The 27,621-nt window shown below is 42.4% G+C and overlaps 1 protein-coding gene across 2 annotated transcripts; it reads left to right on the top strand.

Moving 5' to 3' along the window:
- Nucleotides 1–1,563: 1,563 nt before the first annotated feature.
- GALE (UDP-galactose-4-epimerase) lies at nt 1,564–22,361 on the top strand. 2 transcript variants are annotated; one of them, XM_073670571.1, is made up of 11 exons: nt 1,564–1,696; nt 10,064–10,196; nt 14,793–14,908; nt 16,680–16,793; nt 17,020–17,196; nt 17,660–17,773; nt 18,070–18,136; nt 18,924–19,009; nt 19,100–19,177; nt 19,318–19,432; nt 21,950–22,358. In XM_073670571.1, exons 2-11 carry the CDS (start codon nt 10,076–10,078, stop codon nt 22,006–22,008), a joined length of 1,047 nt encoding a protein of 348 aa, XP_073526672.1. In that variant the 5' UTR covers nt 1,564–1,696; nt 10,064–10,075; the 3' UTR covers nt 22,009–22,358. The 2 variants fall into 2 exon arrangements, with proteins under 2 accessions (XP_073526672.1, XP_073526673.1); XM_073670572.1 differs by lacking the exon at nt 1,564–1,696 and adding an exon at nt 2,283–2,416 and having other exon boundaries at nt 21,950–22,361.
- The last annotated feature ends 5,260 nt before the right edge of the window (nt 22,362–27,621 follow it).

Raw genomic sequence — 27,621 nt, 5'->3', positions numbered from 1 at the left:
AGAGGAGCAGGCATGTTCAAGTCAAATGCTCGGGTACCCACGTCTGCATGTATTGTGGCTGATACATTCTCCGCATGTGTATGCGGCCGTAGGTACCCAAGCATTTGACTTGAGCACGCCGACTCCTCTATCCGAATCCGAGCACGCTCTGATAACTCCTTATCCAAGCATGCTCACTCATTCCTACTGGTTATCAAAAATAGGGCGGAACCCAAGTTGTTTTTTTCATTTCATTAGCTTAATACAAGTACATTAAACTACACACACAAGGGCACTAATTCTATATCTCATAAATAACTATCTAGCTATCCATCTACCCCATATCTAACTCTATATTTGCACATCTTTAACACCTAAACATCTGTCATTTCTATTCCAGTACATGTCACTCGGATGCTGCCCCCGGATGCCACACACGTACACAGAACACCAGTACTGTTTTTTCCAGTCCCTGTAACATCAGGACATGTGAACGGGGCCTAATATTGATGGCCTATCTTTAAAAAAAAAGTGTATACATTTTAAAAGACTGAATAACCTCTTTGAAGTCAAATGGATCTAAAAGGGTTTATTTTAAAAAAGGAAAAAAATTAAATGACAGAATCAATGTTTTTTTCAGCACGTCAACCCCCAAAATGAAACAAAAAGAAAACAAAGTCATAAAACTACGGCCTCATCTGAGTACTGTGCATACCCCCACAGGCAGTGGTGACGCAGGACTCAGTCAGCGGTTACCGCCGGCTCTGCACATCTCATGGCTGGCTGTGTCCTATGTCACGGCTGGGTCCTCCCTGGGTGTGCGTACACCCGGCTTACTGCGCATTGTCAGGGAAGCAGAGTCACCTACTAAGTAGCAGATCACCACTGCAGTTCAAAAAAACGATTTTAGCGTAATATACAAAGCAATAAGCCACCAAAAGGGGATTGGTAGAAACTAAATGGGGGCAGTTTCGGGGACAAGCTGACTTGTGATCTGAGCTACCTCGCACCTGTGCTGTATGTAGTGGGTTTAAGGGGTCTAGAACCACAATTCTGCAGTCACTGTATATGCCGCTGACTCCGGAGAATCCTCGCAGTGTATCCGTTGTGAGGAGTCACAAGCTTACAATCACATACTGACTGCAGACTTGTTATTTTAGACTGGACAATCCCTTTAAGCCATGCTTCTTTCTTCCTGAGCACGCCCTTAGGTTCTGTTAACATCTGCACGGTGGTTTCAGCTTATAAAGAATGCCACAATGCTGGGGGGATCTGTCACATGATGGATGCCATGCACCTATAATGCATTGGCCGTTGTTTGCACCCTTTCCTTCCCCTTGGCTATGATGGAATCTGCAGCACAGATGACAGAAGTCAATGCTTGTAAAAAATGAGCCTCATAATTATTTACTCTGTAAAATAATAACATTACTGACAACTATATCACACCCCAAGGAGCGGACGCGTGGAGATGACGCTATATGAGAACGTGTAAGCTCCACGTCGTCAGGATGAATGAATGGGAGGTGGGGCTGTGTGTGGGCGGGGCTCTATCCCGGAACTCAGCTTGTGCTGCTTTAGAATCCCTCTGTAGCCACGCCCCTCGCGTGGAGCCCACCAATCGCCTCGCTCCGACTCTACAACACACAGGTTCGGGAAGTAAAATCACAGGAGCAGCGGAGGTGCCGGCACTCGGGTCTGGGATCACAGCGTGCAGGTAAGTGCCGGCACTGATCCATGTACACGTATAACAATCAGAGGCGAGGACGTCATGCTGGAGTGTAGGGGAACACCGGTGCTGCATGCTTTCCAGGAATCCGTGCCCCTTCATTTAACGGGTTTGTCCAGATATGACCTGTTCATTGTCAGTTATAAGATGCTCGCCGTCAAGTTTCTTCTTTATCCTTGTTTATTACATTGTGGACAATTCATCTAAACTGACTTTAAATGAGCAAAAACTTTCATGTTGTATCTTATTGGTGAATAATTCCCTGATCAATGATATTGATTTCATGTGCCATTAGTCATCTCCCAGGGAATGTATCATAAAATATTTTTGATGAAAACACATGTTTTCATCAATTTATAGAAATGTAAATTATGTAATTTTTTTTAATTTTTATTATGGTAACTTTTTTATTGGTATAAAATTTAAAATTATTTGATATGTTCCACTTTGAAACACTAGGGGGAGCAGCTGCTGAATTTTGCCATGAAAACCTAGTGTAGCGCTAGCTCGTATTACGACTGCTGTAAATGTGGGCAGGATCTGCTCTGATGTCGCCCCTCCTCCTCTTCTGGGCATCTGCACAAGGATAAGGAGGATGAAGTTTGGGATCACAGTGCGGAGCGCAGGAGCCATTTTGTTGGTGACTGCAAAGTTATTTCAAGATGTGGATAGTGTCACCGAGGATGGCTGGCAGCGCTGATTCTGTTGGTACTGTATCACATGATGGGATTAGATACGAGGCTCTGCTATGTCAGCGTAGCGCATCCTTCAGATATCTGTAACGCAGGGATGTGTAAATGAGGTTTACACTGACATAGCATAGAGTCAGTGTTCAGAGCACAGCAGCAATGATAGTTCTGCTGTGCTCTGAACATTGCAGTGACAGCGGTAGCTGGACTTTGTACTACTGTCAGGCTACCACGCTGTTCTCACCGCTGGAAGACATCTTCGCCGTATGCCAGGGGTGTCCAAACTTTTTTCTAAGAGTGCCAAATTTGATGAAGTGAACATGTGCGAGGGCCGATCATTTTGCTTGACATTCTTTGGACCATTAAAATGAATGCAAATAAACTTTTTTTGCAAAGTTTATTGAAAACGGCATACTTTTTATTTTGTGACTTGGATGACAAATCTAAACAGGTGTTTAATCAATCTGCCTTAAAGGGGTTAACCCAGACATACCCCCATTCTCACCCAGGAAGCCCCTCCCCGACTTGAGCATCGAAGCAGTTTATGCTCCAATGTCCTACTTTTGCCCTGCACTAAATTGCGCAGAGGAAAGGCATTTTCTGGAGTTCTAGTGACATACCCGGCTCTCCACGGGGCTGGCAGAAAGCCCAGTGACGTCACCGGCACTGATGGGCGGGCTTTATCACCAGTAAACCAGCTAGAGCAGCGCTAAAGCCTGCACATTAGAGCCGGTGAAGCCTCCTACCGGCAGTGTGTCATTGTAAATAGCACAGGGCAAGGGAGCACATCGGAGCATGAGATGCTTTGATGCCCATGGCAGGGGGGCTGCCTGGGTGAAAAAGGGGGTATGTCTGGGTTCTGAACTTGGACAACCCCTTTAATATAATAAAAACAGGAAACTGAGATATCTCAGGAACATTTTAAAGTACATTACACAAAGTAATGTAAGGTTGTCTGTCAACTTATAAGTTCAAAAAATGTGAACAGGAACATAACAGCAAGTATACATGTGTTCAAATATATAACTGTCTATCCAACTGACATTAATTGAGATTTTACAACATATTAATCTCAATTAAAAAAAAGAAACTAGCCTGCACTAATGTGAAGGGTGAAACTGGGATCTGGACTGCAGCACATAGACTAGGTCTGGTTCAATGGCCGTGGTTTTGATGCGCAAAATGTCACGCAGGTGAGAGTCACTTAGTCTTGTCCTCACGCGGTTCTTGTTAAAGTTCATAACAGAGAATGTCTTCTCACACAAATATGTTGAGCCAAACAAGCTCAGGGTTTTCTTAGCCAATGTTCGAATCTCTTGAAACCGGCTCTTATCCAGTTGGCGGTAAAAGTTAACAAGAGAGAGCTGTTGATGACGACTGCGTAACTCGCTGTCACAATGTAGCTCAATGAGCTCGAGCTGCAACTGATCAGGAGCATTGTCGGGGTCAACAGAGAATGGAGAGGAGAAAATGCTGATCTCCTTTTCAATAGCTGCAAAATCTTGAAAGCGCCGTTGAAACTCCCCAGCCAGAGATGTGATGTCTGCTGCATACCTGCTTATTTGCGCATGGATATCATCCTGTGGAAAACTGTTAATTATTTCCTGTAGCGCTGAAAAATGGATGGTATTGGGCGGTGTTTGTGACAACTGCCTTAGGAAAAGTTGCAGCTTTGTTCCAAAGGCTTTGAGGTGTGAATAAAGTTGGTTCACCGCTGCATCTTTGCCCTGAAGATTCATGTTCAGTACATTCAGATGCTTTGTTAGGTCGACTAGAAACCCCAAATCAGCCAGCCAAATTGGATCAGATAGTTCTCGCATCGTTTGTCCCTTTGTTTCCAAGAATTCTCCTATTTCCTTTCTGAGAGAGTAGAAACGTTGCAGTGCAGACCCCCGACTGAGCCATCTTACATCGTTATGATATGAAACATCTTCATATTCAGCCTGGATATCCAGTAGAAACTGTTTAAACTGGCGGTGGCACAGGGCTTTAGAGCGGATAAAATTAATGGTCTTTAGTACCGGTTTCATAACATGATCATATTGGAGATGTTTAGCACAGAGAACTTGTTGATGAATGATGCAATGAAGTTTAATAGCTTTGCCTCCTTCTTCGCTCACCTTGTTACAGATTAGGGTTGATAATCCACTTCGTTCACCAGTCATGGCAGGTGCCCCATCAGTAATAATCCCAGTAACTTTGTTCCAAGGCAGTTTCATGTCATCTATGGCAGAACTAACAGAATCAAATAAATCTTTCCCTCTTGTTTGATCCTTGAGGCTCTGGAGGTCAAGTAGCTCTTCAGTCACATTCATTTCATCGTCCACCCCTCTTAAAAAAATCAGCAACTGAGCCGTGTCAGATAGGTCCGTGCTTTCATCACAGGCTATTGAAAAGAAGTCAAAATCAGCTCCTTTTGACATTAACTGTCTCTTAATATCCGATGAAATTTCTTCAATTCTCCGTGCTACAGTGTTACGAGCCAGGCAAATGTTGGAAAACTCTTGCTTCTTCTCGGGACAGACATTCTCTACCATTTTCATAACACATTCTTTGATAAAGTCACCCTCTGCAAAAGATTTGCAATTTTTAGCAATTAACGCTGCCACCTCATAGCTCGCCTTTGTGGCATTTTCATTTGACTCACGGGCTCTTGTAAAAAATCGCTGTTGTGACAATAAAACAGCTTCAAGTTGCTTATACTTTTCACTTCGGTCGTGCCCTGTTAGCTTGTCGTATGTGCTATGTCTCGTCTGATAGTGTCGCTTGACATTAAATTCTTTATAAACAGCAACGGTCTCTTGGCATATCAGACAAACACAGTGATTCTTTATTTCAGTGAAAAAATATTCTACTTTCCACTTGTCCTGGAAGCGGCGGCCCTCACTGTCAACTTTTCGTTTCTTATTTGTAGTTGCCATTATAAAAATTGGCCAGAAGGGGAGAGATTAAAAGGCGCAGAGGGTGGAACAGCAAAAATAAGATACTGCTATATGCTTTATAACACAGGCAGAGAATAGCAAGCTGTGCAACAGTCGCACATCAGATAATGGAATTATAGCACAGTGACAGGCAGTCAGGGGTTAATGAAGGGTATGACAGCTTGCTACCACAAGCTTGTGTGAGAGCCCTGCTGGCCTAACCTTTCTGGAGGTGTAAGGTGGCGCAGGGACTTATATATAACTTAATATATATATTATTTATATAATTTTACACAACTAAGCTGAGGTCTTCAGCCTATCTGACCTCTGAACGTCTTACAACCCCTGGGGGCTGGAGATCTCGCACGTCGCGAGATCTTGGCTGGCCGGTTGCCGCCGCTCAGTACTCCGGCGCAGGGAGAAGGAAAGCCGAAATCTCGCGATGTCCGAGATTTCGGCTCTTCTCCCTGCGCCGGAGTACTGAGCGGCGGTGGCGACGAGAGCGGCGGTGGCGACGAGAGCGGCAGCGGCCGCAAGGTACATGCTGCTGGATACCTGGGGGCCTTATTAGTCCGGACCGCGGGCCGCAAATGGCCCGCGGGCCGGACTTTGGACATGCCTGCCGTATGCAGTGTTCTCACCTTTCAGCGGCGGGGACTTCTGTGAGCCCCAACCCCCCCCAAGGGGTGACATGCCCAGCTGGAGGCAGCCACAAGGGTTGCTGTATTTGCGGTGTGATAGTGTCTGTGCACAAAACTAACACACCAGCAAATTAAAATGGCAGCCCCCCTGCGACTGCAGGAAAAAAAATTAAATGTTAAAACATTACACTTAATTTTGTATTACGAATAATAGATTTTATAATCTATTATTAATGCAAAAATAAAGATCTTGGCGCATTCCCTTTGAGAGTTCAGACCATCCAAAGCCATTTAGTTCTGTATAAAAGGAGATAGATCAGTCAGATCTGCCAGTCAGGAGCATTGATGCCCACATAGTATTCACACTCTTAGTCCACGGCCCCACCATCAGTATTTGGTCAGTATTCAGTCAGTATTTTTTCTCAGGAGCCAAAAACCAGATGAGGAACAATCAGAGAAAAGGTATAATAGAAACAAGTCACCAATTCTGCATTTATCACCCACTCCTGGTTTTGACTCCCACTCCTGAGAGAAAATACTGACTGAATACTGATGGTGGGGCCGCGGCCTTATGGCTGCCACAGAGACGAAATGGGCAAGGAACCGCTGCTGCTCTAAAGTTTACATCATCACTAGATTTTTATATGTACGTATAGGACAATTACGCTGTTTATGGATGATTTTATCCCATTGATTTCTTGATACTTTATGTACAAGATCTATTTTTTTTTTTTATCTACTGTCTACTCTGAAAGCTACGGTAATTAGCATTTGGGGTGACTGAATGAATGATTTGCCTCATACTGATCACAGAGTATGGGCAGCTTTATGGATGGGGTCTAGTAAGAGCGCTCCGGTATAAGTTTTACCTATTGACTCCTGCTTGCATATTTACCTTTGGGAAGAGATGTGATAAGTTGTTCCTGACATCTCCATGGACAATGAAGAACAAACACTGATCCCTTTGTTTAAAAAAAATATGGTGGTCTCCACCAAAACTGATACAACATCAGTGATACAATAGTCATTGTGTCTGTTATCACATCAGGAGGTGCCTGGATGGCAGGTGACTTTGTGTTGTGATAACTTTAGTTTTGTTCACGACTTAAAGGATTATCAGAAAATACTAGTTGTTCCAGATAATCGAAAAAGAAGGTGGTGCAGATGACGTCAACTCTGCCACCTGTATGACCGCACCCGGTAACTGAAGCCTTCCAGAATATATGTATGTTATATAAAGGTTAATTACATGCTAATATAGATCTCTGAGATATTGTTAAAGGATCTCCACTATTAAATGAATAACACCTATTAAAATCTAATGAGGTGGGGGGTTCCAAGCTTCTCCAACCTGTTAGGCCTTGTTCACACTGAGGCAGCAACATTTTAGTGAGATAGTGACCCAGGCAAGTTAAGTAAGGCATCCCTTATTGTCCAGGTACTGCGCACATCAAAGTTGCTCACCTCCGGATCGCAGCCGGGAATGCGTAAAGTCCAATGCTGCTGGTTTACCCCCATAAGGTTCTCGGGCGCTATCGTGATTGCCCACACCTCTGTCTCTAGTCTGTGCTAGCTTCACACAGCCAGGCATATGTCCACAGCACTTTCAACTCTGCTACATGTGAAACACAAAACTGGCACGCCCAAACCTTAACTGCAGGTTTAGATAAAAACCGTGGCCATGGCCCATTTATAAGACCCGGACTGGAGGCAGAGATCCGTCCCGTTACTATCCTACAGATCTCTCCAAAAATAGTCCACACTTACTTTTATTTTGCATGATAACCAAAGCCGTGGCTATGATTACAATGCACTCCAGCGCAGAGCTGTGGAGTCAGAGTCTGAATCGGAGTCAGTATAAAATGGACCGACTCCAACTCCTAAAATATATAATAAATTGGGTACAGCAGTTCAATGCAGTTTGTGGGGAATATTTTTTCATAAGAATTTGGTAAATTTATGAAATGTCCTATAAATGTCTGTCCTATTCCTGATCTAAGGGTCTAGACTTTTAGCTGAGATGAATCTGTGATACAGTAAATTTATCACTTAAACATGAGCCATGTATGAGGGAGTCGGAGTCGTGGAGTCGGTGTCATTGGAAATTGTGGAGTCGGATGTTTGGCTTACCGACTCCACAGCCCTGCTCCAGCGGTTCAGTATGCTTCTAAGCACATTCTGGGGGGATATATAATGGCCCTCGCATATGATTCCCCTCATTGTCTCACAACACGCTGAGTATTTTGTGAGTTTTTTTTACCTCAGTATTTGTAACACTAAACCAGGAGTGGGTGATAAATACAGAAGTGGTGACGAGTTTCTATTATACTTTTCCTCTGATTGTTCCACTCCTGGTTTTGGCTTACAAATACTGAGGTGAAAAACTCACTAAGGCTTAGTGCCCATGATGCAGAAATTAAGCAGAAATTTTCCTGAGCATTTCTGCATCTCCTTGGCAGAAAAACGCATGCGGTTTTTACATTCGTTTCTGCATGCGTATTTGCCATGCTTTTTTCCAATGCATTGTATAGGCAAATACGCATGCAGAAACGCACAAGAATTGGTCATGTCCGTATTTTTTCTGCGAGTAAAATCTGCGCAGAAAAAATACGGACCATGTGCACAGAACTTGCAGAAGGTCATAGGAAGTCATGGGATAAGGTATGCAATGCGTTTCTGGAGCGTTTACGTGCTGCAAATCCGCACCAAAAACGCATCGTGGGCACACAGCCTAAATACTCAGCGTGTACACGTGGCTTAAAATGGCAAACAGATGGCAACAAACGGTTTCCATATTTTTACGTTGGACCCGATTCTGTGGAGGAGGAAAAAAAAAACACTAATATCCTATTTACATGCCAACAGGACCTAAATCATATGTTGCACCTAAAATAAGAAGAAAAAACTACTTTTCAAATGGTCTTGTAAGGAATGAATGACAGGATGGTCCAAGAACTCCACTAGGACTGCAGTCCACCCATGCCCTGCTGGATAACCTCATGCTACTATACACTTGTTAACGTGACGTGGGGCAGCAGCCGTGGACGAGGTACTCGTCTCTTACACCCCAGCATGTTACATGAAGGTGGGGGTCCTGGCTGGGTGTATGGACTTGTGCTATGGGTGCGCTACACTTTTGCAGATCGCATGTCACCAATTACTTTGGTTTGCCAGGAACAGATGTTGAGGACTTCAATGAGGGAAACCACCAGTCCAAAATAAACCTTTTACTTAACGATAACTTTGTGGGAATTATGTACAGTAGGTAGCAGGTACACAATGTTAGGAATGTTTCTGTCCCTTCACCTCACCCCCCCCCCCCCACTCTGGGCTAGTCCCAATCATTAAAGCTAACTCTCCCTCCTGTCTGGCAGAACACATTATCACCAAATAACGCATAGCACAGTGCACATTATACAATGCAACAATACACATGTTCTTCAAGGGGGAAACGTGTGCAGTATGTCCATCTCCTTACACACTGAAAGAAAGAGCCTGCTTGTAAGCTGGGTGTGCTAACCTCCCTGCTGACGCAAGGTTCACACTAGTGATCAGTTATCTGTATTTGTTTTCTGTTATAGGTAAAGAAAAATTTAACTTCTGCATTAGTCCTATTTTTGATTTCAAATGGTGGCTGACAGACCCCATTCATTATAATGGGGTCCATTCAGTTTTCCCTTTGGGAGGCCATCATTTTAACTGAAAAAGTAATGGAGCTGGCAACACAGGCACTTATAGCATTGCCTACACAGAACAGATACTTGTAGTTTTGAGTAAAACTCCTTTGCTTAATAAACCCATGTAAAGTAATTTTTCTGATATTTTTCCTATCTGGCACGGATGTTGCAATTAGGCAGAAGGCTGTGCGATCGTGGTCTCGGCGTGTACGTGCATTATTCCTTCTCGTGTGTCACAGTAGTATTCCTTCTGATGCCGTTTCCAGGAACACTACCTCCTTTGTGCATTTCACTGCTCTATCCTGAAGCTGAGGGGGTAGTCATGTTTCTAATTAACATTAAATCGTAGCCTTCTTGAGAGAGTTCCTAAGTTCTGCAGATTTCTTATTTACTAAAACCAGAAAATTTCTATGTCCTTTATTTTCAGATCTGAATAACGATGGCGGAGAAGGTTCTAGTAACGGGAGGTGCTGGCTACATAGGAAGCCACTGTGTCTTGGAGTTGATTGAAGCTGGGTACGAACCTGTAGTTCTAGACAATTTCCACAATGCCATTCGAGGTAAGCCAGCAAAAGGAAACCATGTCCAATGCTTTGTTGTGCCACTTCACCTTATTGGTTAAAGGTGTCATCTGGGCCTTGGATATGACTCGCCTATTAGTGGGGTGGGTCGTTAATTTCAGCTCGTGTGGACTCCTGGCACCCCCCCCGATCAGCTATTATCTGCTCTGGCGGTTGCCAGATATAAACAATGTATGGGGTGGAATACATCCGCCCCATTCTCTTTTTTTTTTTTTTTTTTTTGCCGCTGCCGAGCACTGCACCTTGTCTCCTATTCAAGTGAGTGACGGAAAAAGCGCTAACTCTACAGCGGCCACTAAACATTGTACATGGCCTCCGTTTTCTGACCAGTACAGTTCTTATATTCGGCTACCGCTATAGTTGGTCGGTGGTGGTACTGGGTATCATCCACCTCGTATTGATGGGTCATTAATATGTAAGGCCCAGACAACCCCTCTAATGGATATGTTTAAGGTTATATGTTATTTTAAGTGAAAAGATTCAATGGACTGTGTGTGTATCTGTACAAGGCAAGGTCAGGTTTGTATATGTATCTAGGTTTTATGGAGAATCCTCATGACTTGGAAGATTTAGTGGCTAATAAGCTTTGTACTGGCCTGAGTTCTGGGTGCAGCCTACAAGGTGTCAGCCAGGCGTGGTTCACCTTTGTTTGATTATGAAGCAATGCAAGAACCTTGTTCGTGCTGCACAATCTGGTAGACTGATAGACAACTCTGACAATTGGCATGATGGTAGGAAAAAAACTGAGTAACTAAAAGTCCAATAGGGTTTTATCCAATGATAAATAACAATAAGATTCAGCAAATTCCTCACTTTATATAGTTGTGTATCACAAAACAAGGATCAAGCTTACATTTGTCAGCTGCGGCAGTCCTCTGGGCTAAAAAACGTTGAAGTGCCAGAAGAAAAACAATAGATGGGTCGTCCACGCTGCTGATAAAGAGCCGAAAGAATGGTCCAGGATACAAAGTAGACTTGATGCAGTTTTATTATCAATGTGTTTCGAAGTCTGAATGCTTTGAAACGCGTTGATAATTAAGCTGCATACAGTCTACGTTGTATCCTGGGCCATTCTTTCGGCTCTTCATCAGCAGCGTGGACTACCCACCTATTGTTTTTCTTCTGGGAAATGCCAGGATATAGTGCGTTCTTCGCAAATATCTAGTAGCTACTTTTAATGATACCATCTTCCTCAGTAGGATTTGCTATTAACATCCAATTCTTGAGGTTTGACCAATGTGATTAAGTATGCATCATAACTGGTAAGACAACCCATTTTTAGTTTGTAGTGGTAAAAAGCACTTAGACTGCAGCCCTAACAAATATAACACGCCAGTCCACTCTCAATAACTGTCAGATAAACATGCAGTCAGCCGACAGCTAACCATCCCAATGTCCATAGGCACAGACAAGCTTCGGTCACCCAAAGATTTCATGTGTAGTCAATGGAAAGACTGGAAATAAATGCTGCCAATGGTGCCATGTATTTATCGCATGGGTGTAAAGGATTGGGCATGTTGAAATTCAACATTCTGGATTCTTCTTTCTACCGACATCTGCTATTCAGTGACAGGCCACCCCAGTAGACACTGGAAAGCTGAAATTATGGATTATTGATAAAAATAGTGTATGGCACACATGTCAAACTCTGGCCCTCAGGGTGATTGTATTTGGCCCGCGATTCCGGGGACTATGTGGGGGCCATTATACTGTATGGAGGACTATGGGGGCCAGTATACTGTGTGGGGGCCAGTATACTGTAAGGAGGACTGTGGTGGGGGCCAGTATACTGTATGGAGGACTTTATTATAAGATCTATTAATTAAAATGTACTTTGTTCGTGGCACAACCCCTTTCAGTTTTTCCATATGAAAAGTTTAATTGTTATATTTGATAGGGAAAAACTTCCTCAATTGTAGACTTTTTTTTAAATAAATATCAAGGTTGGGCCGGGACTTTGTCCCAAGTTTTTCATTTTTGCCCTCTGTGTATTTGAGTTTGACATCCCTGGTGTATGGTCAAGATAAACTACACTTAGTGACATCCAACATCCTCAGTCTAGCCTGACCATACACAAGGATGTAGGATTTCTGACTGAACATGGATATTTCATAATGTATAGCCTGGATTACTGAAAGAAAACCCTGATTTACACTGACCGTATGGAAGATTCTTTACACTTCTAAGTTCTGTACAATGAACAGCAATATTAGTTTTGTGTAGGTACATCTTTACTCCTTTTAAGATACTTTCAAAATCCCTAACAGGACATACTAACTATCCATAATCTAAGGTACAGGAAACAAGGATTTGCTATTTTTTGCGCAGAACATAGTCAGCATTTTTCAGCAACTCTGCAGTTCCAGATTAAAAAGGAAGGATATCCTTTTGCAAGATATTTTCTTTTATTCTCAGGAACCCTGTCAACCACAATAAGAGCTGAAGGATTAAAGAGACTCTAGCTCAATATAAAATACAATGTTTATTGATAAAAATAATAAAATTAGAAACAACAATAAAAACAGGGCAAAAAGGGGAACCTCCAATAAAGGGGAGACACTTGAAATAATCAATCCTGGGTGTAAAGTGGATATATAGCTAGTCAAATGGAAGTAAACTGTTATACATGATTGCTTCTCAAAGAGTAAATTATCCACCATTATCTCTAATATTAAATAATGTCAAAGTAGAACCATATAATAGTCTCACCAACGAGCAGCCTCTTGACCTTCCTCCCCATTACGTGGCAATTCTCAATTGGTCACTCGGAATATAAAACATACCGACCCGCTGAAATAGGTACACGCCCCCGGAAGAAGCGAAACTGCGTCGGGCGAGGAAGACACACCACCTTACTGTTCCCCTGGTTTGGTAGTGGTCTACACTTGATGTAATATTACTGTTACTACAGATTAGAGATCATTCTGTATACTGCTTTCCTATTTACCCACATAGGCCCTCTGCATGATTTACATCTGAGGCAATATATGGGCTATCAGTGATCACTACTGCAACCTCCTGCTCTGTGGCCTCTCTCCTAACACTCTCGCACCCCTCCAATCTATCCTAAACTCTGCTGCCCGACTAATCCACCTGTCCCCCCTGCTATTCCCTGGACTCTCCTCTCAGTCAATCCCTTCACTGGCTCCCCATTGCTCAGAGACTCAAGTTCAAGACCCTAACCCTGGCATACAAAGCCCTCCAGAACCAGTCTCCTGCATTAATATATGACCTAGTCTCCCGGTACTTACCTGCACGCAACCTTCGATCCTCACAAGATCTCCTTCTCTACTCCCCTCTTAGCTCCTCCTCCCACAATTGCATACAAGATTTCTCTCTCCCCTACTCTGGAACTCTCTACCCCAACATGTCAGACTATCACCTACTGTGGAAACCTTCAAAAGGAGCCTGAAGACCCACCTCTTCCGACAAGCCTACAACCTGCAGTAACCACCGCTCCACCATACCGCTGCATGACCAGCTCTACTCTCACCTACTGTATCCTCACCCATCCCTTGTAGACTGTAAGCCCTCACGGGCGGGGTCCTCGCTCCTCCTGTACCAGTCGCTGACTCGTTTTGTTCAAGATTATTGTAAGTGTATTTGCTATGTATACCCCTTTTCACATGTAAAGCGCCATGGAATAAATGGCGCTATAATAATAATCACTGATCATTTTCCCTATATACCATGCTGCCATTCTACTTATTAATGTCTATTGCTTGACTGCATGTGAAGTAATGTACCTATCATATCTAATTACAGATCGCCTTTAGTCTACATATGATGCTGCTATCCTATCTATTTATTCCTGTTATATGATTGCACTGTGCACTTTATGAGGTTATATTATTAGAGGGGTTGCTTGTCCATTTTGTCCGGACTTTAGGCAGCACTATTGGCATTGGGCATGGTAGTGTGATAGTGTCTTGCATCTGTACTTTGCTATTTGGACATATGGGATTAAAGATATTTTCTTTGTATTACACTTTGGCATATAAAGAAATCTGTGCTCTGCCGCCTGTTGTTCTAACCTCCGTCACTAGTTGTGCCAACATCCCCCGCTCCCGCTGACATACACATGCACTCTAGGTTTGGTGGAGTGTGCATATGCTCACAATATGAGAGGGGGATAAGCTGGAGCAGCAGCCTACATCGCTGGGGGACTTATGTTTGAATAGTTGTTAAATACACCAACTGTTATATTTAATGAAAATCTTTTGTTAAATTGTCAATGCATTGGAGGAATAGAAATGTACAGAATGGTCCCTAATATTCTTCTCTTCCATCTAATCTCACACAGGCCAATGCGATGGTGGAAATTCTCCCCAAGTACAATATTGATGTTCTCAGTCTCTTCTACCGATCAGCTTTTATTGACACTTGTTATACATTAGACATAAGGTGACATATTAATGTGGCTGAGTTCATGTACAATAAAGGCATACCTCTAAAGGGCTACGCTCCCATCACAGGGATCAAACTCCTATTCTTCTAAACATTGCCAAATAATTGTAGTCACATGTCAGTTTCTTTTTAACAGGTTCTGTAAGTAACCAGTATTTTGTCTTAAAGGGACCAATGGTCTACCAGAAAGTTTGCTGAGAGTGCAGGAAATTGTTGGCAAGAAAATTGAATTTGAAGAAGTGGATCTCTTGGACCGGGCTGCACTAAACAGTTTGTTTGATAAGGTATAAACCACTCAAGAACGGAGCTACTGCCTCTGAGAATGTGTCATGGTCAGCCTTCTCATACTCTTTCTGCATTCGCACGACTGCTTTCATGAGATAGATCAGGCGTGGGCAATTAATTTCCCATGAGGCCGTGACTGTTGTGGATGGCCGAACCATCAGGCCAAATTTTAATTCTGATTAATTGTTCTCACTTAATATTGAGCAGAATTAAGTCTGACTAGCTGCTACTGTTAATACATGTTACAGTGGAGCTTATTGTAACATGTACTCTTACCTGTAGCAGAAAATTCTATACTTTTTTTTAAGTTTATATAAAGCAGTAAATCATACTGGTCCTATTATTCAGCCCTTGTATTTGGATCTACAGCTCCCAACACAAAATGATCACACCTACACACACCTACACACACACACCGCATGATGTCCCCACAGTTTTACAAGTGCGGGCAGGATGTAGTGATGTCATCGCACCTGCTGCACTGTCAGACATACAGGTTCAATGGTGGAAGTCCCTCTTCCGCTGACCGCTCCCTGTTCCATCATTTTATTCACCGGTAACTGCATCCCGAGGGCGCAGATACCGGTGAAATTGAGGTGGAGGGTGGCCGCAGGGTGCATGACCCCACTGTATCCAGCCCTATGGCTGTTCCTGTCTGCGGGATGCAGCCAAATGACCTTATGCAGGTCCCACTTTGCTGAAGTGTGAGATGAGAGGGACATTTGTGTTCATAATAAACAGGGTAGAGATCCTTGTAAAAGAAAGAAGCAATACTTCCCACTAGAATCCCCCACTGATCCAGCACTGGTGCTCCAATACTTACTCCAATACCTATAATACTCCGGTACATACCTCTGGACCGGAAATGATTACCGTACTTTCTGATAATCTGTTACCTTCTCAAAATACAATTAAAGGGAACCTGTCAGCTTAGAAAAAATGCTATTTACCTGCAAATAGTGGTAATCTATATAGTGATAATTATATTAGACTGGTTTATTGGAAGAGTGGCGAAAGAAAGAGAGAAAGAAAGAAAGAAAGAAAGAAAGAATTTTAATTATCCCTGCAGTTGCTCTTTATGCACAATGTGGAATCATTGAGAGTGTAGCTGTAATCGCTCTACAGCACATCGAGGGACAGCCTGCTGTGCAGAGTGTGAGTGCAGACCAGGCTGTCTATCAATGTGCTAAGGAGTGATTATAGCTGCAGTGACTGTTAACAGCTACCTGCACCATCCCAATGATGGCAAGCAAGTGGCTTCAGAGAGAATAGAACTTCATTTTCTCCCTTTAGCCACTCTTCCGGTAAGGCAGCCAGGTATGATTTAAATTATATTTCCTTGTAGATTGTAGGTAAATGGCATTTTTTTGAGGTGACCGGTTCCCTCTGTCAGTAGCGCAATTCCTTTTTTTTTTTTTTTTTTATATATATATATCTTGAGACTGGAAACCTCCCATGATCCAATGGAGTAAAAGTCTGCTTTTATTAAATATTTCACAAACAACAGGAAAGACACCATCTATGACATGTCTATGAAGAAGGATCATAGGTAATCCGAAATGCGTTGCATTTTTGGTACTGATGTCTTTCCAGCTGTCCATGGATTATTTAATAAAAACGTACTTTTACTCCGTCAGAACATGGGAGCTGAAATTTCTTGGTTTCTCTGGATTGCCACACACAGACTGTGTGATCCATGCACGTTGGGTTGTTAGCTGGATTTTCTCTACTCTTTTCCTGCTTATTTAATCTGACTTTATTCTTCCACAGCACAAGTTCTCGGCTGTTATGCATTTTGCTGGCTTGAAGGCTGTTGGCGAGTCAGTACAGAAACCCCTGTTGTATTATAAAGTTAACCTGACTGGCACTATCCAACTTCTGGAGGTAAGTAAACTGAATTATTTCACACAAACTTTTCTGACTGCAGAATTGTGAATGCAGCTCTGGCTTATTAACATAGTATATACATTAGGTAATCACACAGCTGAGTTCAATTCTCCACTGTATCCATAACTGTTGTGTCGCCAACTCTCCACTATGCCTACTTTATTTTAACGTTGTTATTGGGAAATGCCATATTCACTTATATAGTTTTATATTTTTCCTTTAGGTCATGAATTCTCACAGTGTGAAGAAAATAGTATTCAGCAGCTCTGCGACAGTATATGGTGACCCCAAATATCTTCCTATAGACGAAAAGCACCCAGTTGGAGGATGTACAAACCCCTATGGAAAAACAAAGTATTTCATTGAGGAAATGATTGAGGATCAGTGCAAAGCTGAGGGTGTAAGTATTAAAAGTGTTAATAAATGTATTGCAGTTCCATATATTGAAATCTATGGGTTAATATTATTTCATATCCCTCAATTTCATACAAAAGTGTGGGTTTTTCTTTTTTTCTCAGAGTATTTTTGCTGGTAAATCACTCCATGTTCCATTGGTTGGCCATTATGACAATATTTTCCCCTAAAACCACTGCTTCTTGTGTCAAATTCTACTGTCATAAAATGTTGCTGCAGAAATTTACTATAGTTCTTATACCAGTGAACTATAAACACTCGATGTGCTGTCATACAGGCCCGGCAACGCGCTTGAGCCATTAGCGATCATGGCGGCATGTTTAATAGGCCAAGCTTATAGCCTCGAGTTACGCTTGATTAATTATAAGTACGCTTTGATAGCTGTTTTGAGCATTTAATTTCTATTTGGAATAATTCTATAATATGTTTATATGTGCTGTCCTCCTTAGGAATGGAAAGCCATTTTATTACGATATTTTAACCCTATTGGAGCCCATGTGTCTGGTCGCATTGGAGAAGATCCACAAGGAATTCCAAACAACTTGATGCCATATGTTTCTCAGGTTTGTTAATGCCCTTCCATTCCCACGTGGAATTTATTGCTTTAAAGGGGTTGTACACTACTTTATATTACCCCTCCCCAATGTATCCCCCCAGGCCAGTGATAGCGCTGCTCACAGGCATTATCAGCAACATAAGGTATTTACAAAAAGTCTTAGGGGCCCCGGAGGAATACATTGAGGGGAGGGAGGTAATCTAAACTAGTGTACAACTTCTTTAATTTTATCTGCTGTTTTTAAAAAAAAAAAAAAAAAAAAAATATTCTGCTCTTGAGCCTATTTGCTTTTGTAACTGTTAGGTGGCCGTTGGCAGACGGGAATATCTAAATGTATTTGGAAATGATTATAACACACCTGATGGAACTGGTAAGTCTTTACATGGTTCAGTGGTGAAGCCTTTTACCACTGCAGATGGTAAACTGTGCGTTTAAGCAATGTGATCATTAAACTGGTAAATGCAGTTCTAACATAATTGACTGGCTAAGGTTTGGCATTGAAAGGAGAGATAAGCACATCTGACGAGATTCGAATATGCCGGATGCAAACTCGCATTGCGACAATATTTATTCTCCATGAACTGAATGTCCCTCATTATGGTCTGGAGAGACTCTAGAGCATAGGTGTAATGGCGCAGTCAGACGGTGGTATTACTCGCGCGAGCATTGCATCCCTCACACTGTCTGCTCTCCTGACCTGGGCGTGACAGCATGTATTTCAATGCAGCTGTCATGCTCGGGTCAGGAGAGCTGACGGCCAGTCCGAGGATTGTGATGCGATCCTTGCGCTAGTAATATGGTGGATTGATTCCTCCCTTAGATGTAGAAAAAGAAAAGGGCTAATGCTCCCTTCACCACCTGCCTCTGATAGTCGTGCCCACCCCACTCTCCACACCCTATATGGTTCTTGGCGCTTTTTCATGCTAAAATTCCGAGGCAATTTAACGCAAGGCCAGGTCTCCCACCCACAACTAGGCCTGTGATGTTCAACTCAAATTAATTCACCCATCTCTAATTATAGGCATTTATAGAAAAGACAAACTTCTCAAAAATGACAGAGTATTGTCTGATGTCGGGTTTGGGTTATTTAATTTTTACGTATTCCTACTACCATTCAGTTCAGTGCTGGTATATGTATCTTATTATCTGTATTACAGGTGTTAGAGATTATATTCACATTGTGGATCTGGCCAGAGGTCACATTGCTGCTCTCAAGAAGCTGCATGCCAGTAACGGGTGTAAGGTAAGGATAAGACCTGCATTCTTGCATATATGTAGTGTCATCATGCAAACGCCTTACTTATGTGTGGTCGCTTACTGTCCTGAAATGCAGGTATATAACCTGGGAACTGGAGTAGGATATTCGGTGCTTCAGATGGTGGTTGCAATGGAGAAGGCTTCAGGCAAAAAGGTTGACTTGGCAATACTTTAAAGGAATAAATTTATTTTGTGTGAATAGAGTATGCTTTGTATGTGAATATTCTGCATCTCATGATGCACTCTGCCTTATGGATTAACAAAACATGTGTATTTTTTTTTTCTTTAAATAAGGTTCCTTATAAAATGGCCCCAAGGAGAGAAGGAGACATTGCCGCCTGTTACGCAGATCCCACAGTGGCTGCAGCAGATCTGGGCTGGAAAGCAGAATATGACCTGGACCGAATGTGTAAGGAAGTATAGAAACATTTAAAAATATGTCCCCTAATATGATGATTGAATGGGCACTGTAGGAAAGTCAATGTGACATCAGAAAATTACTAATGTAAATCAGGATTTTAAGTTAAAAGTGCTGTTAAAAAAATTGGCAAATTCCCCTTTCCCTCTGCAGTTTCAGGTAACACAGTTGTACATTAGCAGCAATATCTTGGGTTTGCGCCAATGCCTATTGTGCTTGGCGGATCCTGTGTGATCAGCTGTGTATAGAGATGTGCATAAGCATCCGTTAAGGAAACTGCTGTAAACCCTTCTGGGAAGGAAGAAAAAAAAATCACTTGTGGGCTGGTGTGAAAATTGTAAAATTGCTAAATTATTGGTGTGTGTGTATAGATAGAATATATATCAATTCTTGGCCTTGATTAAAAATATTTATATAAATTCTTATTTTTAAGGTTTGTAGGCTGAAGAAAAAAAATTGCACAAAAATGTTATGCATGTAAACATAAAAAAACTGCTTTAAAGCGCACCTGTTAGCAGGATTGTGCTCAGTAAACTACATACACTGTCAGGTGGACGACATTACACTGATTAATATGATACCTTTTGTGAAGACCCGGGGTCTTCTGTGGGCGTAACACTAATCAGACAACACAGGGTCCGGGGTAAAACAGTGTGGCAATACTTTATTGTCCGCTTTGTGGTCCAATAAACAGGTAGAACAGTTCCAGCAAGCACCCAAGATGGTACAACATTACACAGTCTCACCCTTCCGCTCCACCTGCCTGGGATAGAACAGCTGCAACTTTGGAGACTTCCAGGGCTGACTACCTCAACCAGTGGCCCCCCAATTTCTGGCGGGCCCACACAGAGAGAAGGTAGCAGCAAGCTTAGCAAGCTAGCAGTCCATCGAGGTACAAGGCCAGGAGACTCGAGGGTCCCACCCTCGCCTCTCTGAGAGTTTCCATGGGGCCAGATGCTCGGCTGGTCACAATCTGGCTTCTCTGAATGTCTCCATGGGTTCCAGGCTACCAGTGGGTCCCTCCTGGCAATCCCAAACAACATATCCATGGTGTCAGGTGACTTCCTTGTCCCACTCTGGTCTCCCCAAAATGTATCCATGTCTCTCGGATGGTCAATTGAGCAGATCCGAATCTTTACATTCAGGGCCTATACCCTTAGGCTAGAATCATGTAAAATCCAAATCTGTGTCTCTTTGGATGTCATGCTATCCATCTACTTTCCTGAAGGATGTCTCTCTCATTCTCCTTGCAAAGTCTTTCTGATGCTACTTGATTCTGCTTGCAGCACTACAGACATCCCTTTTTATATTTACATCTGTGTAAGGTCATCAGTCACAGGTAAGAGGTAAAGGTGCATGGCTCACCAGGTCTCATTGTTTGAGCTAATCAATTGACATAGTTGGTATAACAGGGGCTATTGAACTAAAAGTCAGCTAGATGTTTATTTACAATTTGTCATTGGCATAGTAAACATGATTGTTTCCAAACAAACAGAATTCAACATTCAGGGTTATACAAATACTGCTCTATTAATCAACTAGAGAAGAACACAGGTTAAAAAGTCAACATAAAAATAAAGGTATACTGCTCTTGCCATCAGAAAGTATGTCTGGCATAATTAAGATTTTACGCTGTATAATCACACCTTTGTTGAGGAAATCCATCCTGTGGTTCTTGTGTAATCTTTACTTTCAGTTTGGAGATAATGATATGCTCGTGCTTCGGGGTGGGACTGTGGGGGGCACTTTATCTTGTGCTCTGCTTACGTATTCATCTGTATGCTCTTATGACAGCTCACTGATCGTTCAGTGACCGGCCTCCTATTTTACATAATGCATCTAGTAGTGTGGGGCTAGGTAAAATAGGGGCAGGTCAATAAAGTGAGCTGTCATAAGAGCATACAGATGAATATGTAAGCAGAGCACCAGATAGAGTGCCCCCCCCACAGGCTGCCCCAGAGCATGGGCATATCATTATCTCCAATCTGAAAGTAAAGATTACACAAGAACCATAGAAAAGATTTCATCAACAAAGGTATCATAGTAATCAATGTAATATTGGCCACCTGACAGTGTATGTAGTTTACTGAGCACAATCCTGTTGACAGGTGCACTTTAAACAATAGGTAATTTCCTGACAGCATGCTGTTTTTAAAGGGCATGTATCATGTTATACTACTCAGATTCTCCAAGCATGAGGCTTTGTATTCTCCCTAAGGACATGTTCATTAGAAGCATATGTATTGCAGAAATTATGAGCATAAAAACACTTTTCTATTCATCTGAATAAGGAGTTGTTTTGGTGGATTTCTGTAACCCATATTCAGATGAATGGGAGAGTTGCTAAAACTTCTGCTATAAATTGTCTCGGTCCCATGGTCTGAATGAGAGAATCCTGGCTTTTAATGGAGAAGTTCAATGTATAGCATAAATATATAGAGAGCGAGAACATGTCATCACAGCCTTTATAAATTTTTGTTTCAAATATGTCCAAACTTCTGTTGACAGGTGAAGATCTGTGGCGGTGGCAATCTTTAAATCCAACAGGGTTTGGTAACGGCCCCTGAGAGATCTGGACAAACTTCTTTTTATTTTCCCTTTCTAGATCTACGTTCTAATTTATATCCTGGACAAATTACCTATTCTTATACTATATAAAGGTTTCATGTACTGTTTTCCAGTACAATGGCTCACACCAGGGACTGTCGCTCCTACCTCACATGCAAATTATTCATGAAAGTGAATAAAGATACTGAGAGGAGCTTTGTCATTTGTACTCCTTTAAATAAATTACTGACATTGTTTACAAAAAAAAAAGTAAGAAATTGCATGTATCCTAATATCAATCAAATGTAGAGGAAGGGTTTTACATTCCATAATTTATCTTTAAAATATAATATGATTTTTTTTTCTTTTTTTTTTTTTACAATAAATTTTTTGACCAAGTACCTCTGGTTGCACTGTGTTTTATTATTTAATTGCCTCCAGTTTAAAAGCAATTCTATAGCACATTTTCATCTAATTTTCTTCAGTTGGTTGAGAAGATAACAGGTATGTGATTTTACCGGAAGGATCCTATAAAGCAAGAACTTCAGCTGTGTTTAACATCTTAAAATTGCCCATTGCACTCATGTGCCAGCTGAAAATTTGACAGGTGGTCTTAAACTTAAAATGGGCATAAAGAGAACAATGGGACACATCTATCAAAATTGTGTAAATCTTAAGCGGTCTTAAAGACGCACTCCTATCAAAGTTTTTATCCTCCTTAATATATTGCAATCATCATATTATATAGCGCTGTATACTTACAATTGCAAACTTTGCCTTCTATTTTCTCTATGTAGAAACAGGAAGTCTATTTTCCCTGCATTTATCATTCCTCCCTTCATCTTCTGACTCCTCCCGCTGCTAGGGACTTTTGCAGTGACACATGACTCGTATAGGGAAAATTGACCTCCTCTTTCTCCATAAAGCTTAGAAGGATTCAGTTAGTCAGTTCTTAATCATCTGATGTCATAGCCCTAATGGCAAACAGAAGAATTAACTTGGTAGAAAGCAAAATGGACCTGTCATCTGCTTTTGACACAGTGGACCATTCCCTCTTACTACAGACTCTCTCATCTCTCGGCATCACAGACTTTGCCCTATCTTGGATCTCCTCATACCTAACAGACCGGATATTAAGAGTCTCCCACTCACACACCACCTCCTCATCTCACCCCCTATCTGTCTGTGTCCCCCAAGGTTCAGTTCTAGGACCCCTGCTCTTCTACATCTACTCCTTCGGCCTGGGACAGCTCATAGTCTCACGGCTTCCAGTATCACCTCTATGCTGATGACACACAGATCTACCTCTCTGGACCCCCGTCCCCCCCCCCCCCCTGTGACCTATCAAAGTCAATGGCTGTCCACTCTCCCCAGTCCCCCGCAAGCTTGCTGCCTCGAGGTAAACCTTGACTCTGATCTCTCCTTCAAACCTCATAGCCAAGCCCTTTCCACCTCACGCCGACCCCAACTCAAAAATATTCCCCGGATCCGTACATTCTTCAACCATGAATCAGCAAAAACACTAGTGCATGCCCTCATCATCTCTCGCCTCGACTACTGCAACCTCCTGCTCTGAGGCCTCCCTTCTACCACTTTAATACCCCTGCAATCTATCCTAAATTCTGCTGCCCGACTAACCCACCTGTCCCCGCGCTATTCCGCTGCCTCTCCCCTCTGCCAATCCCTGCACTGGCTCCCCATTACCCAGGGACTCAAGTTCAAGACCCTAGCCTTGGCATACAAAGCCATCCACAAACTGTCTCCTCCATACATCTGTGATGTAGTCTCCCGGTACCTACCTGCATGCAACCTCCGATCCTCACAGGACCTCCTTCTCTACTGCCCTATGATCTCCTCTTCCCACAATCACATACAAGATTTCTCCCATGCATCCCCCCTACTCTGGAACTCTCTACCCCAACACGTCAGACTCTCGCCTACCGTGGAAACCTTCAAAAGGAACCTGAAGACCTACCTCTTCCGACAAGCCTACAACCTGCAGAAACCCTCGCTGCCCGACCAGCTGTGCCCTCACCTATTGTATCCTCACCCCCCCCCCATCCCCCTTCTAGATTGTCCTCTGTCCTCCTGTAACAGTCGGTGACTTGTTTTTGTTCAAACTATTGTACTTGTTGTCTGCTACGTATACCCCTTTATCACATTTAAAACGCCATGGAATTAATGGCGCTATAATAATAATGAGCAATTGTAAGTACACTGTGCAATATAATGACTGCAATATAGGAAAGAGGATAAAAGTTTTGATGGGACTGCTTTTTTAAATTTGTCATAGTTGTACATTCAGTTTGATAATGTTGTCTAATTTAAACCCCTTTCCACCCCAAGGCGTACTAATATGTATCTGTGTCCTGGGCCTTATGGGCCAGATACGTATTAGTATCTTGGCGATTTCGCCCGCACATAAGCGGTGCAGGCGAGATCGCCGCCGGGTGTCAGTTGATTGTCACAGCTGACACCCGGTGCTATGTGCGCACCTCCCCCTGCACATTAACCCCTGAAATGCTGCGATCGAAATCAATCGCAGCATTCCGGTGGCAAGAGGAGGTAAGCTCGATACTTACCTTCTCTGCCGGCGTCTCGCGGTGTCTGAGTCCGGTCCTGGATGTTGTCATGGTGACCTCATGTCATCATGACAACATCCGGGTCACTAGGAGGCAGGAAGTTACTTTGGTCATACGCAGTGCGCGACCAAAGTAACTTCTGCCTGTGCAGCGCTGACAGGCTGCATAGCACAGGGATGGTGCTGCATTCCTGTGCTATACAGCCGATCAGGCTGCAAAAAGTGAAAGTCCCATAGTGGGACAATGTGTAAAAGTGTCAAAAAGTGAGAAAAAAAATAAAAAAATTGTGAAAAAATAATAAAAAAATAAAAATCTATTGTACCCATAAATAATCTTATGAAAAAAAACAAACAAACAAAAAAAAACAATAAAAGTACACATATTTGGTATTACCGCGTCCGGAACGACCTGGCCCATAAAACTGTCCAACTAGTTAACCCATTTAGTGAACGCGGTAAAAAAAAACAACAACAAAAAAATAACGAAACATAAAGCGATGCTTTTACACAAAAAGAAAAAGTGGGCACTGCTGGGGAATAATAATCACAAATAGAAAGGGGTGCTACAGTAACCTGATGTAAAGACACAAAATTATTCGGAAGAAAAAGACTCAGGATATATAACCATGCACACCCAATGTTGGAAAAGTGAAAAAAATCTTTATTACATGATTACATTTAGACAACAAAAGAAAAATTTTTTAAAAGCATTTAAAACAGACAAAAACATGTGCAATCTTCATATGGGGGAATTCATGATAATATGCATAAAAATAGCAATAAACCCCACTGTTATGTGCCACAGGTATATTTTACATCACTTATATAACATTCGATTAATGTAGACCAACTAAGCAACCCTGGCTATAAATAGCACAGCATAACCAGTCAAAATATGTGTTTATGACAAAGCAAACCCCCCTAAATAATATAAGTGAATCAAGGAATGAGTAGGAGAGATGGTCTATTGGCAATGGGGGCCCATATTTTAGAGGTATTGGCCAGATTGTGTCACCAAAGTCATATATGACGTGGCACAGTTGATCCACATATAAATAACAAGCCAGGCATTCCTGAGTGGTCAAGTCAAGAAAATAAGTAAACAAAAAATATATGGAAGAATAATGACCTGCTGGCACCAGAGACCCTACGCGTTACGCTGCTCAGACGCAGCTTCGTCAGGGGTATGTTGTCTAAGAGCACATGTGTGTGTTATATAGTTGATCCCAAATGGTGTGACTAGTTTCAGGTGAGTGTTTGTCTCCCTATGGTGTGTAGACAGGCCTGTTCTCATCAGAATGTGTTCCACCCAGTCCACGTGGAACGCAAACGGAAATGGGTTAAACGTCATATCCGGTCCAAAGCAGAGGGCGCCAAATACAGCCCTGAAGCTTTATCATCATACTGTCAAACAAAAAATGGAATAAAACGCGATCAAAAAGACGAATGTAAATAAAAATGGTACCGCTCAAAAGATCATCTTGTCCTGCAAAAAACAAGCCGCCATACAGCTCCAACGGCCGAAAAATAAGTTATAGCTCTCAGAATAAAGCGATGCAAAAACAATTCTTTTTTCTATAAAATAGTTTTCATTGTGTGAAAGCGCCAAAACATAAAAAAAATATATAAATGTGGTACCGCTGTAAGCCCACTGACCCGAAGAATAAAGCTGCCTTATCAATTTTACCACACGCAGAACGGCATAAAAAAAATTCCTGAATTGTTGGTCTTTGTTTATTCTGCCTCCAAAAAATCGGAATAGAAAGCGATCAAAAAATTTCACGTGCCCGAAAATGGTACCAATAAAAACGTCAACTTGTCCTGCAAAAAACAAGCCGTAACATGACTGTCGGCCGAAATATGGAAAAATTATAGCTTTCAAAATATGGAGATGCAAAAATTAGTCTTTGCACAAAAAAGGGTTTTTTAGTGTGTGACAGCTGCCAAACATAAAAACCCGATATGAATCTAGTATCGCTGTAATTGCACCAACCCGAAGAATAAAGTCGTCTAATCATTTATACCGCATGAGGAACGGCGTAAAAAATAAACTGTAGGGTTAGGGTAAGGGTTGTGCTAGTGTTAGGGTTGGGGTTAGGGTTGAGCTAGGGTTAGGCTTGGGTTGGGATTTCTACAGAAATAAAGAAGAAAAAAAATTACGATATGGCGACTAATGTTGCGCGCAAGTGCTCACTATTTGAGTTTGCATCAGGTGCTCGGGTATAGCGGGTGCTCGAGTGACATGCTTGAGTCTCCGCCCCATATGTTTTGCAGCTGTTATACAGCCGAAAAAACCTTGCGGGGATTGCCTGCCATGCACGAGCAATCCCCACATTTTTATTTTTTTTTGGGGTGTCTAATAACCGTGAAACATGCGGCTGGGGACTCGAGCATGTCACTTGAGCACCCGCGATACTTGGTGCATACCCGAGTACCCGATGCAAACTCAAGTAGCGAGCACTTGCACTCAAGACTAATGACAACTTATTCAATATGATGACCTAATATTCTCAAATTCTGTGTCGTACCTCTGGGTTTAAAATGTTCACCATACTTTCTGATAAAATCCTTGAGGGGTGTAGTTTCCAAAATGGAGTCACTTGAGGAGGGAGAGGGGGGGAGGTTCCACTATTTAGGCACATCAGGGACTCCCCAAACGCAACATGGCGTCCGCTAATTATTCAAGCAAATTTTACATTCAGAAAGTCAAATGGCGCTCCTTCCCTTCCGAACCCAGCCATGCGCCCAAACAGTGGTTTTCCCCCACATATGGGGTATCAACTTACTCAGGAGAAATTGCACAACAAATTGCATGGTGCAATTTCTCCTGTTACCCTTATGAAAATGCAAAATTGGGGGCTGAAAAAACATTTTTGTTGGAAAAATGTGAACATTTTATTTTTACGGCTCAATGTTATAAACTTCTGTGAAGCACCTTGGGGTTCAGGGTGTTCACCACACATCTAGATTAGTTCCCTGGGGGGGGTCTAGTTTCCAAAATGGGGTCACTTGGGGGGTTTCCACTGTTTAGGCACATCAGGGGCTCCCCAAA

This window comes from Phyllobates terribilis, unplaced genomic scaffold, assembly GCF_046119375.1.
Source record: "Phyllobates terribilis strain yellow unplaced genomic scaffold, ASM4611937v1 Scaffold_2__4_contigs__length_985480577, whole genome shotgun sequence".
Classification (NCBI taxonomy): Eukaryota; Metazoa; Chordata; class Amphibia; order Anura; family Dendrobatidae; genus Phyllobates; species Phyllobates terribilis.
Note: the sequence above shows the minus strand (reverse complement) of the source record. Positions and strands in the feature narration are given on the sequence as shown.